This window comes from Anabrus simplex, chromosome 3 (assembly GCF_040414725.1).
Source record: "Anabrus simplex isolate iqAnaSimp1 chromosome 3, ASM4041472v1, whole genome shotgun sequence".
Lineage (NCBI taxonomy): Eukaryota > Metazoa > Arthropoda > Insecta > Orthoptera > Tettigoniidae > Anabrus > Anabrus simplex.
In genome coordinates, this window is record NC_090267.1 from 185,192,843 (window position 1) to 185,205,259 (window position 12,417).

General features: G+C 39.8%; 1 protein-coding gene across 8 annotated transcripts in view; it reads left to right on the plus strand.

Annotated features, from left to right (window-relative positions):
- LOC136866132 (SWI/SNF-related matrix-associated actin-dependent regulator of chromatin subfamily E member 1) overlaps positions 1-12,417 on the plus strand; it is a 221,649-nt gene that overhangs the window by 32,604 nt on the left and 176,628 nt on the right. For 5 of the 8 annotated variants that reach the window (XM_067142823.2, XM_067142822.2, XM_067142825.2 and 2 more), the window contains exon 1: positions 7,019-7,130. The exons of the other annotated variants lie outside the window; for them this stretch is intronic. In XM_067142823.2, the coding sequence (XP_066998924.2) occupies positions 7,028-7,130 (103 nt within the window). In that variant the 5' untranslated portion in view covers positions 7,019-7,027. Of the gene's footprint in view, positions 1-7,018; positions 7,131-12,417 lie in introns of those variants that run through there. 8 annotated transcript variants of the gene reach the window in all.

Below are 12,417 nucleotides of genomic sequence, written 5' to 3' on the forward strand. Positions count from 1 at the left end.
TCTTTCTTCAGACTGATGTATAAATTGTGTGTAAGCTGGGCCCTACTTGTTAAAGTGGCAGGATAATCTTTTTACAAATATCCATGGTTTCATATATGTAATAAGTGTTCTCACTACTACTACTACTACTACTACTACTACTACTACTACTACTACTCAAACTTTCCCTGAAGGCTGACGCTTGTGTTTCTTGTACATAAAAATAAAATATTATACAGGGTGATTAATTTGAAAATACAGAACGGAGTGCCGAGGTTTAGGCGCGCTGGGAAGCGGAGACAGCGAGCGCAGTGCCCGCCATGACAAGCAGGCATAGTTGGCTCAAGGAAGCAGCATGATTACGCCTATAGGAACTAAACGAAACTGAACTTGCCGGCTACATAGATGCTCTGGACAAATAAGTAAATGAATAAACAAATAAATCAACTAGGAAATTAAACTGAATTCGCCAGTAATAAATAAATATATAAACAAATAAATAAATCAACTAGGAAATTAAACTGAACTCACCAGTATTTACAGACGATGCTGAAAGTGATCTCCTTCAGCTGCAATGCAACTTCACATATTGTAATGAGATTTCGAAACACAGTTTGTAGTTCATGGACAACGATAGAACGCACAATGTTCCTAATTTCAGTTTTTAATTCTTCTGCAGCTCGAGGATTATTCCTGTAAACCTTTCCTTTAAGATTTCCCTATAGAAAAAAATCACATGTGCTTAAATCAGGTCATAAGCCTTTACTGATGATCTGATCATCGAACATTTCCCGTAACTGTCGCATAGAGCTACGCGCCGCATGGGCCGTCGCACTATCCTGCTGGAAATAGCCGTACTTTTTCTCTTCTTCAGTCAGTTCAGCAAAAAATTGTTCCAGAATTATTTAATTTAATTTCCGGGTTGAACCGTGTTGTACTTGTACGCACATCACGTACAGTTTGCCAACATTTGGAATATATTGCAGTATTCTTTGTCAAGGCGACTGAAATACCCCTATTAGATCCGAGGTAATCAGTCTCCCAGGCAGAAATTACACTACTAGAGTGGCCTTGATCTTGGCCTTTTATAACTGAAACCGAAATGTTTTCTCCGCTTTGTGGACGACACTTTTGTAATCTGGCCTCACGGGAGCAATAACCTACAGCTATTTCTCGACCATCTCAACTCCATACACGTAAATATTCAGTTCTCCATGGAAATAGAAGTAGACGGAAAACTACCGTTCCTGGATGTGCTGGTAATACGCAACCCCAATGAGACGCTGAGTCGCGCAGTATACAGGAAACCCACTCACACAGACAGGTACCTACATGCCTCGTCTCATCATCACCCATCACAAAAGCAGGCTGTCCTAACATCACTGGTGAACAGGGCCATAGCGATATCTGACGCAGAGCACCTTGAGGAAGAGAAAGAACACGTCACGGAAACCCTTAGGAAAAATGGCTACTCGCTCAATAACATCCGACGAGTCCTTAAAAAATCAGAAGAGAACAAAGAAAAGGCCGCCGCAGGAGAAAACAACAGGAAAGAAGACCTAACCCGCCAGAAAACAGCGATACTGCCATACATTAAAAACACTACAGACAGGATCGGCAAGATACTGGACAAATACAACATAAGAACTATCTATAAACCTCACCGGAAGCTAGCCCGTTATCTACCACCAGTAAAAGACACAATAGAATTACAGGCCCCTGGAGTGTATCACATTGAATGTAGCTGCGGAGCTTGTTATGTAGGGGAGACAAAACGTCTGATCTCCACCCGCCTAAAAGAACATATCCGTCACACCAAGAACCAAAACACAGATATTTCAGCAGTAGCCAAGCATTCCTACGAAACTAGGCACGGAATATCATTTGACAAGACCAAGATCCTAGCAGCTATCCCTTGGAATCTGAAAAGGAAAATCCGCGAGGCTATCGAAATCAAGAAACATCTGAACAACATAAATTTAGAAGAAGGATATAAAATCAGTAATTCTTGGATGCCTATCATTCATATTTTAAGACATACAGACCACAACATAAACACACGGGCCACAGCCCCATTACATAACAGTGCGGGCAAGTCCCCACTACCTGGCTGTGACACATACTTTCCAGAATTCTCACGAGACAGCCAGGGCTTACGTCAGCCAGAAAGGCTAGATTATAAAAGGCCAAAATCAAGGCCACTCTAGTAGTGTAATTTCTGCCTGGGAGACTGATTACCTCGGATCGAGTAGGGATATTTCAGTCGCCTTGACAAAGAATACTGCAATGTATTCGAAACGTCGGCAAACTATACGTGATGTGCCTACAAGTACAACACGGTTCAACCCGGAAATTAAATTAAATAATTCTTCACACCATGGAAGCTTCACTTCTAAGATATTGTTCCAGAATGTTATGAATATAACGGTCAGAAGTAATTGTGTCGTGAAAAAATATCGGACTGATAATTCGTCGGGCACTGATAGCGCACCACACACCCACCTTCACATCGTGCCGAGGTCTCGGCTGTAAAATGTGCGGGTTGTCTGTATCCCAGATTCTATTGTTCTGTGAATTGACATATCCACTCAAATGAAACCAGGCTTCGTCGCTCATAAAAGGAAAGTTCGGATCCACAACACCATCGTGGACACTATTTATTAGCCAATTGCAAAATCGTATTCTTGCATTGAAATCTGTAGGCAGTATGTTATGGACTGAATGAGTCCGATAAGATCGTAAATGTAACAATTTTGTTGCATTACATGCTGAAGAAGGTGAAATACCACTTTCCTGAGCTAATCTCCGAAGCGACTTATGTGGACTGACCTGGAGTCTTGCCTGTATATCTTCTAACCTCTCTTGTGTGAGAGCTGTTCTTCTTCGCTTCTTTTTCTTATTGCTTACGGAACCAGTACTACGCTACTTGTAAACGAGCTGATGCACGTAACGTTTTGCTGGTACTGTCGCACCGGGAAATTGTCTACGGAATTTTCGAAGGCACCTTTTAACTGGTTTCTTCTTCTTGTGCAAATAACACTCGACCAAAAATATTCTTTGCTCTAAAGTGTATTTAACCATCATGATAATAACCTCACAACACACCTTAAAAGTCCAATATTTTCTAATAACTGAGGAACAGAATGCTAAACAGCTGCGCATTGCAGTGAGCACTTCTTATCTCGCCGTGTTGACAGAAGCCATATGGCGCTCGCTCAGGGCTTCCCACGGCATGCGAGAAGAAGTCGGAACACTTAAAATATTCTCCCTGTATTTTACTGTAAATATGCTATCAGCTATCTTCTGGTTTAGCTTTTATTTCTGAAAAGTGGAAATAAAATTTTGCAAAAAATTATTTACAAAAGAAAATAAAACCAGCAAAAATTATACCAAAATAATTTTTTTTTGAACTATGAAATAAAGCAAAAAATGTCACCACAAACAGGTGCCTCTGGTTATAATGTATAGTGGGTCATTCAAGTATTGGTGTGTTAGCCCAGCTTATTATTATTATCATTGGAAGGAAACACATTCAGTTAGACTCAAGATATAAAAGGTTCTGATATGTATGTTGTCTCGAACATACTATTTCCAAACTGTTATAAACTTCAGACCACAGGGTTGATTTGAAGGTATTGACATTTGGCTAGCATCCTACAAGTAGTTTACAGAATATATGAAAAAATCTACTAAGTTGGCAGTGTGTGTTTGTAATCAGTCCAGGGACTGGTTTGATGCAGCTTTCCATGCCACCCTATCCTGTGCTAAGCTTTTCATTTCTGTGTAACTATAGCATCCTACATCTGCTCTTGTCTGCTTGTCATACTTATACCTTGGTCTACCCCTACCATTCTTACTGCCTACAATTCCCTCAAGAACCAACTGCAAAAGTCCTGAGTGTTTTAAGATATGTCCTATCATTCTCTCTCTTCTTCTCGTCAAATTTAGCCAAATCGATCTCCTCTCTCCAATTCAATTCAATATCTCTTCATTCGTGATTCGGTCTATCCATCTCACCTTCAGCATTCTTCTGTAACACCTCATTTCAAAAGCTTCTATTCTCTTTCTGAGCTAGTTATCGTCCATGTTTCACTTCCTTACAATGCTACGCTTCAGACGAAAGTCTTCAGAAACATCTAATTCCTTCATCAGTATTCAAAGTGAGCAAATTTCTTTTCTTAACCCATGCAATGCCAATTTGTACTTCACCGATCTCATATATGAATTGGATATAGTGTCATGCTTTGAAATTCCATGTAAATGCTCAAAGTAGTTCTGTATGGCAGATATACAACTCCATTTCCTTTGAATTGAAAGCAATCTGGTGTTATTTCAGCTTCGTTGGAGTGGAACATTTTTCCCGCTAACGTGTTCCCATCATGGCATCTTAAAGTAGACATTCAACTCCTGTTGACGGAGAAATTGAATGTTTCCTCATAAATAGTGATTCTGGAGAGCTATATTTTGATAATGAAGATGGAGAATATATAGGGGGCCGTAGTGAACTACAAGAAAGTGCGAGGCAAATTAGTAATAATGAATCTCCTCGGATAAATTCTTTTTTCCCCAAATATTAATGATTTTGATAATACCAGTTCTTGGATCAACAATTTTATATTTCAGTTATAATGTCGAGTGGAGTAGCTACCGTCAGCTGTCCTGAGAATGTTGTTTTTGTGGTTTCCCTTTTGCATTCCCAAGCAAATGCCAGGACAGTTCATATTTATAAACCACAGCTGATTCCTTCCACCTCCTTACCCAGTTTCATTCACCATCATTCATTTCATATTCATTATCTTCCCAACTGTAGTTGGCATCAGGAAGGACATCCGGCGGTAAAAATATGCTGTGAAATATCTCGCTTCATCCCGACACCGTATTGGGCTGTGGGGCTAAGGGGACAATATGCATTCCATTAATAATATCCATTTTTAAAAATCTGTAAGAGTGCTTTTTCCTTAAAAATAAAACCTCGGCCCAGAGGGTTCGCCTGGTCATCAAAACTTGGCAGTGAAAAGGTTAAGAAAGCTCTTCCTTGCCTGTGCTAGTCTGCATTTTTTGTCCTCCTTACTTCTGCCATCGTTAGTTATTTTACTGACTTACTTGACTTGACTTAATTCCTCTTGTTCCCACGGGAACATAGGGCATCCGTGAAACATCTCCATTGCGGTTGTCGACTTGCCAATGCTTTAACTTCCTTCCAAGTCTTCCCTGCTTCAAGAGCCTCCTCCTCTACAGTCCTCTTCCAGGTCTTCCTAGGATGACCTCTCCTCCTGAGTGGTTTTTCCAAGTGAAATGAACATAGGTCATTACAATGACGTCTGTAGTAATGGCGTGATTAAAAGTAATATGAAATACTCGATCAAATGAAAAACCACGCATTTTCTCACTTTTAACAAACAGTACTATGCTGCTGATCTAACAGTCCAAAGTTCCAGAGCTGGAATGACCAGGCCGCAGACAGCCATGAGCCATAAACACTGTTTTATTTGGGGGGGGGGGGAGAATCCCAGGGCAAAAACTATGCTCTTTTACTCATCTTTTTCCTCGGAGTACTCAATGAGTTGTAAAATCTCAATTCACAACACTGGTAGGGGAAAATCTATCTGACTTTGAGGCAAATTTTTCTTCCAAGCCAGAAGAGAAATCCCCTCCTGGCTGCTAATTTGGAATAAAATGAATGGAGAATTTAAAGTGAAGAGGAAGAAGCTTTTCTTAAGAAACGGCTCACTTCAGGGTTAAATTTTGAGTTATTTAGTGAATTGTGGTGCTATAATTTGGAATAGCCCTAATTATAATTCTAGACCAGGTCATACGTCAGTCTCTCCCATTATTCCATTAATTGTGTACACTGATCAGTCCAATGAGCGCGTCAGAGTAGGGATCGAATAGCTGGAATACCATGATGAACGAGTGTATTACATACCAGCAGTATCAGAAAATGTATGAACCAGAGGAATGGCATTCTAGAGAAGAAAGTTATCTAACTCCCCTGTTATTTCCCACCAATATTCAGACAGGGTGTTATACTCAACACGCAGCAGTAATCTCGTCTATCGAAGATGAGTAGCAGCATAAGAGACAGAGAACATCACAACAAACAATGGTCAACATAATGTTATTGTTGATTGATTTTATGAGCTTTCGATATTGTAGGCCTTCACATTTAGTTTTTTTCTAACTCTGAAATACCATTCTTATCATAGTCAGTACGGTATAAATGATTGGGAATTGTTTTCTCTATCAATTCTGTTATGTAGTACGTTTTGATGGGACCAGTAATATTAGTGTTTAAAAATTAAGTTTTAGGCATCTTCCCCTAAACTACCATTTCATCCAGGGTGAATAAAATTGTTTATAGCTTAGACTGTAGTTTCTTATTCCCTGACTCTATATACCAACTTTCATTAAATTCTGTTTACCCATTTTCTCGTGGCTCGGCATTTATATGGACTCGGCAATAAAAATACAAATTCATGAATATCTCTGTTATTATAGCCTGTACCCTAAAAATGTATAACATAAATGAACAGAAATTTAATTCTATATAACTTTAGTTATGCAGTATTTATCAATAGGACCACTCTTAAAATAAATACTGTATTTTAGAATTAAATTTTAGGCCTTCCCTTAAGCCATTTCTCTCAGAGTGAATAAAATTATTTACAGCCTGGATTGTAGTGGCTTATCATACCAATTTTCATTAAATTTTCTCAGCTGTTTTCTCGTGATGCATGTACATACATGCAGACAAATGGACGTACAGACAGAAATTATGGAAAAGTAAAAAGTTCATTTCCTTTTTACTATGGACACATCTGACACAAAAATCCCATTCTTTTTAAATTCTGAGCAATATACAGACAAAACACTTATTTTATATATATATAGATATCTAGATTTTTGCTATTGTTCTTTACTTCATTATTTGATTGTTTCATTTTCCTACCAACAAACAGTGATTACATTCTTGCTGAATGTTAAATATTAAGGTCTTTGAAGTTTTAGTTTTCATTTTATTAAAGTCCTCTAGTCTTGTTTGAGCTCTATGGGCATTTCATGCATGGCATGCTGTCTTCTTGAACTGTCCTTGTGCTACTTCATTCTATTTATTACTGAAGAAACTATCTCCTGCTCTACATGTGGTAATGGTAAGCAAAAATTCTCATTATATTACAGTGTCATATGTTCTTTCAGCATGTGGTTGATTTTTATTTCAGATGTTAGGCCTAACTATAGCTAGTATTTGAATTTTAGTTTGGTTTGTGAGCATTTGGTATACAGTTACTTTATGCCAGTTTTGCAGCTCTCAGCATGATGCTAATGTGTAGTTAGCCCCATTAACAGCCCCATGCTTAGTAGTGCTGATATAAGGCATGAGTAGGAATCCATTTCCAATCCTTGCATTTCTCAGCAAAGTTAACAGTATTCAACAACTTAAGTTTGGAAAATATTCGTGTTGTGTGTTTATCGCTATACATTTTGAAAACTATGAAAGACGGGGTATTTAAATGTGCATTTTAGCAACTTCTCCTGCAACAACAGGCTGCCTTTAACACGTCAGTACACTCCTCCATTATTGCATGCCATTACACGCCTGACGGCAATTTGCTCACCTACTAAAGTTTAGTTTTTGTTTTTTTTCAATTATTTGCATACTTCTCTATTTTATTTTTTTAATTCCCCCATTCATTTTTTCAATACTAGTTAATCACATTTATACCGGGCAAGTTGGCCGTGCGGTTAGGGGTGCACAGCTGTGAGCTTGCATCCAGGAGATAATTGCTTCAAACCACACTGTCGGCAACCCTGAAGATGGCTTTTCGTGGTTTCCCATTTTCACACCAGGCAAATGCTGGGACTGTACCATAATGAAGGCCACGGCCACTTCCCATTCCTAGGCCTTTTCTATCCCATCGTCGCCATAAGACCTATTTGTGTTGGTGCGACGTAAAACAAAATGGAAAAAAGTTTGTATCCATTATTGTAATTAATTACTATTCAGTATTATTATTTTGGACTCTCCAACGCAAAGCTACAATGTTCAAACCAAATGAAATGTACCAAATATGCAAAAGTCTGTTATAAAGATGATAGTGACCACTTCCCAATTCTTCTCACGCTCTTGAATGAAAGGCAGCCGGAAGTACCAAAGTTCTGGTTACTTCTACAGACAAATTGGACAAATTTCAAAGTGCGCAGTGATGTCCAGTGAGGTGCTAGGGTCGGATGACGACCACGTTCCTTCCATTACCACTGGAATTCTGGCTCTTGCAGAGGAGTTTCGGTATTCATTGCCGGAAATAGGTCGTATGATGGACTAACAAATTTTCAGCAGCCATACGTGATCACCAATGGGCTTTTAATCATTGTCATCAGAATCCTGTTATGGACTACCATGTGGTCTATAAGCGCCTCTGTGCTAAAGCTTGTTCCTTGATTTGAGAGAGTAAGAAATCTATTTGGGAAAAGTATGTGTGTTCCATGACAGCTCATATTCCGTCATCGCAAATGTAAACAAAAATCTGCCACATTGTCATGGTCCAGAGTATGCCCTCATTCCCAGCAATCTCCATTCATGGAGAGATGGTTACGATTTCTTAAGTCATTGCAAATCGCATCGCATTACATTTTGCAGACGTATCCAGCTTTGGGAGATACAATCCTGCATTTCTACCTAGTAAGTGTGAGGTTGAGGCACACCATCTCCTCCTCGCCTATAGTGCTTCATACAGTATTCCTACAACATGCCTTTCACACGCCTTTTTCGGCCAGAAAAAATCCACAATAAAATACTGGAACTTTTGAGTGACCAATGTCTTCAGTATATTCTTACCCTATTGAACAGAATATGAAGTGAGGAAGTGTTTCTGTCTCAGTGGTGTGATGGAATTTCAATACAAATTCCCAAGCCAGATAAAGATTCGAAGCTTCTGGATAGTTATAGGTTAATATGCCTTATAAGTAGTCTCTGTGAGCTATTTGAAAGGATAGTAAACTGGCAACTTGTGTGCCCTTTGGAAGAGAGAAGCATCTTCACTAACCACGGTTTTCACTCTCATTGGTCTGCCACTGCTCGTCTGGTCAGACTGGTTTGTGCCGTTCAATAGACCTTTTTCCGGAAGAAACACCTAGCTGTATTACCAAAAATATGGCTTCCGATTCAGGTAGCTAAATAAAGTTCAGGAAACTCAATTGTCAATGTTTCGCCCCAGTGCGGCATGGGCTCATCAGTTGGATATCGCACCTTCCCAAGACACTGGCCGGCTAGCACGCTGGCAGCCATATTTTTGGTCATGCTAGCCCGGGAAGGCATTATAAAGCAAGTGGGCATGCAATTCTCCCCTAGTACGTCAGCACTGCATTGTGCTTATCACATGTATAGCTTGCAGTGGTGCCATTACTGGCGTGCTAGCCAGCCATTGTCTTGGGAAGGTGGGGTATCCAACTGATGAGCCCATGCCGCACTGGGGTGAAACACTGGTAATTCTTGACAATTGAGTTTCCTGGACTTTATTTACCCAGCTGGCAGCTGTTTTTTTTTTTTTTTTTTTTTTTTTTTTAGCCAACGATACTACCTGGTGATATGGGATTATCTCCATTCTTCACCAGTGGGGATTTCAGGGTAATTTACCTACATTTATTGAGAACTTCATGTACCTCCTGCTCTTTCGGGTCCTGTAGGGAATGCTTTTTCTCTGTTACGTTCAGGAAAATGGAGTACCACAGGGATCTGTACTGAGTGTCGCGCTGTTCGCAGTTGCCATCAATGCCGTAGCCGCTGTTGCTAAGCCTGCAGTTGTTCCTTTGCTGTATGTAGACAATTTAGCTCTGCATTACACCTCCAGCGGGATGGCAGTTGCTGAGAGACAGTTACAGTAAGCTTTTAACTGAGTCGGCATATGGGCCCTGCAATATGTTTTTTATTTTCATCAGTAAAAACCTCAGTTGTACATTTCTGTCGACATCGGCTTTTGCATTCTGATCCAGAGCTACGCTTGCAAAAGTGTCTTGCCAGTAGTAGACAGTTGCAGGTTCCTGAGTCTTCATTTTGATAAGACACTAACATGGCAGCCACATATCTGTCAGTTGAAGGTAGCCTGGATGAAGAGACTTAACTTGCTCTAGTTTCACAGCAGTACCTCATGGGGGCTGACGGTGCGTTGCTGCTATGTTTTTACAAAGCTACGGTCCTTTCCCAAATTAACTATGGTAGGAGAACCTGGGGTTATTAAAACATTATCATTTAAATACCATATGTAGGAAAATAAAACACCAAATTGAGTTACACACTATAAATATGTGGGAATGCAGAAATATCATTAGTTACTTTTTGGTATTTATATGATAATGTTCTAATTACCTCATGTTCTAATTACTCCAGGTTCCCCTAGTGTGGTTTATGGTTCTGCATCAAGATCTACGCTGAACCTTTTAGGTAGTGTTCACCATATTGGAGTTACGCTGGCAACGGGACCTTGCCATACTAGCCCCATTCCCAGCCCACTCGCAGAATCAGGAGTTACGCCCCCAGACCCCATTTGATTGTCTCCATATCACTGGTCTTGTCCAGGCCCTACCCTAACCAGTCCAGACCAGTGCCCTTTTCCAGGTCCTTCCCTAGTCCAATATTCTTGTCCAGACTTTGTGGTTCTGACCTGGGGCCTTAGTTCCTAATTGAACAGGTTGACAGCCTTGTGCACCCGAATACGTCCTCGGTGAGAGGGCCGCAAGAAGTAAACAAAGGACAGTCGTTCCATGTGGTAAAAGTTTGGTAGTGAGGGAGCAACTATTGATGCAGCAAGTTCATTTTCATTGTAAATACTGTGTGTATGACTGATTAAAAAGTATTTATTCCTTTTTTCATTGACATATTTATTGCTCTTCTAGGAGATACTAAGCGTGTGTTGCAAAATGTTTGAAATAAATAATGAAGTGATTTATTGTGCAGAAAAAAGCTTCTGGTGACGTTACTGGGACTAGTGATGCTAGTAAGAAACCAAAAATTGTTCAAAAATGTAGGGAGGAGTACTCGAAAGAGTTTAGCATAACTGATTTTTAACATTACTGTAATGTCTCAAACTGAGGACATTCACCATATAGGCTCAAAATAAGGTCTAACTCAATCTCAGTTGAAATCAGTGTCTTCTCTTGTTCCAGCTGAACACGGTGTAGACAGGTTGAGTTTCCATGCTGAGCAGGTTACAAATGTTTTTCTCTTTTTTTAGGACAGTATGCACACTTACCATATCTGCCACAAGCATATTCTCTTGGCACTGCTCGGGCCTTTGGAGGTGAAATATTTTAATCAATCGACTCTGTATTGATATTGGAATGATGGTATTATCTTGAGCTCTGCTTTGTGCATGATCACAGACGAGCAACATGCCAAAGTACGAGGGGCGTTCAATATATAATGCAAGAAACTTTATTTCTTGGCTAATTTCTGTTTTTAAAGAAATTGGCATTTTGTTTGAGACAACTTTGAATATTCCCGCTTCGCATTGTTGAGTTTCATTAACTTCTGATAGGTGGCAGCGCTATAACTAGCCTCAAAATGGCGTGTGTAACAGAGGTGCATATCAAACAGATAGTAGTTATTGAGTTTCTTTTGGCGGAAAACCAGGGCATTGCGGAAATTCATAGGTGCTTGCAGAATGTCTATGGAGACCTGGCATTGGACAAAAGTGCGGTGAGTCGTTGGTGAGGCGTGTTTCATCATCACAACAAGGTGGACCAAACCTGTCTGATCTGGATTGTTCTTCCTCATCCACTCAACAGCACGGATCTTGCGCTTTCTGACTTCATCTGTTTGGCCCACTGAAGGATACACTCCACGGGAAGCACTGCGTGGATGATGGGGAAGTTATCAATGCAGCATGACATTGGTTTAGACATCGATCAATACCATGATGGTACCATGCAGGCATTCAGGCCCACACATTACAGTGGTGTAAGGCCGAAGCATTGAACTGAGATTATGTTGAAAAATAGGGTATTGTAGCAAAAGGGAATAACATGGTGTATTTGAATCCTCAATAAAACCAGCCTGGTTTTAGAAGGAAAAAAATGTATTGCATTATGTATTCAACTCCCGTCATACATCAGGAATTGCCACCTTGGAGGGAAGTTTTGTGTTAGTTTTATAGTTGACAAAGTTGTTTATACGACAGATATATGAAGAAAAAAAAAAACATATTTAGTGGCTGTCTATTGGAGATTCGTGACTCAGAGTATCTTTTTTTTTTAAGCTTGTCAGTTACATCAACACCACATTTATGTTGATTTTAACATGTGACAATAGTTGGTTTCTCTGCAGCACTGGATTCTGGATCAATCTCGTCATGAAGCATTGTTGACAAAATATTAGCAATCTTACTCTTTCGATTTATAACATATCAAAGTACCTGTTATCGTAAACACAAACATTGAACTGTT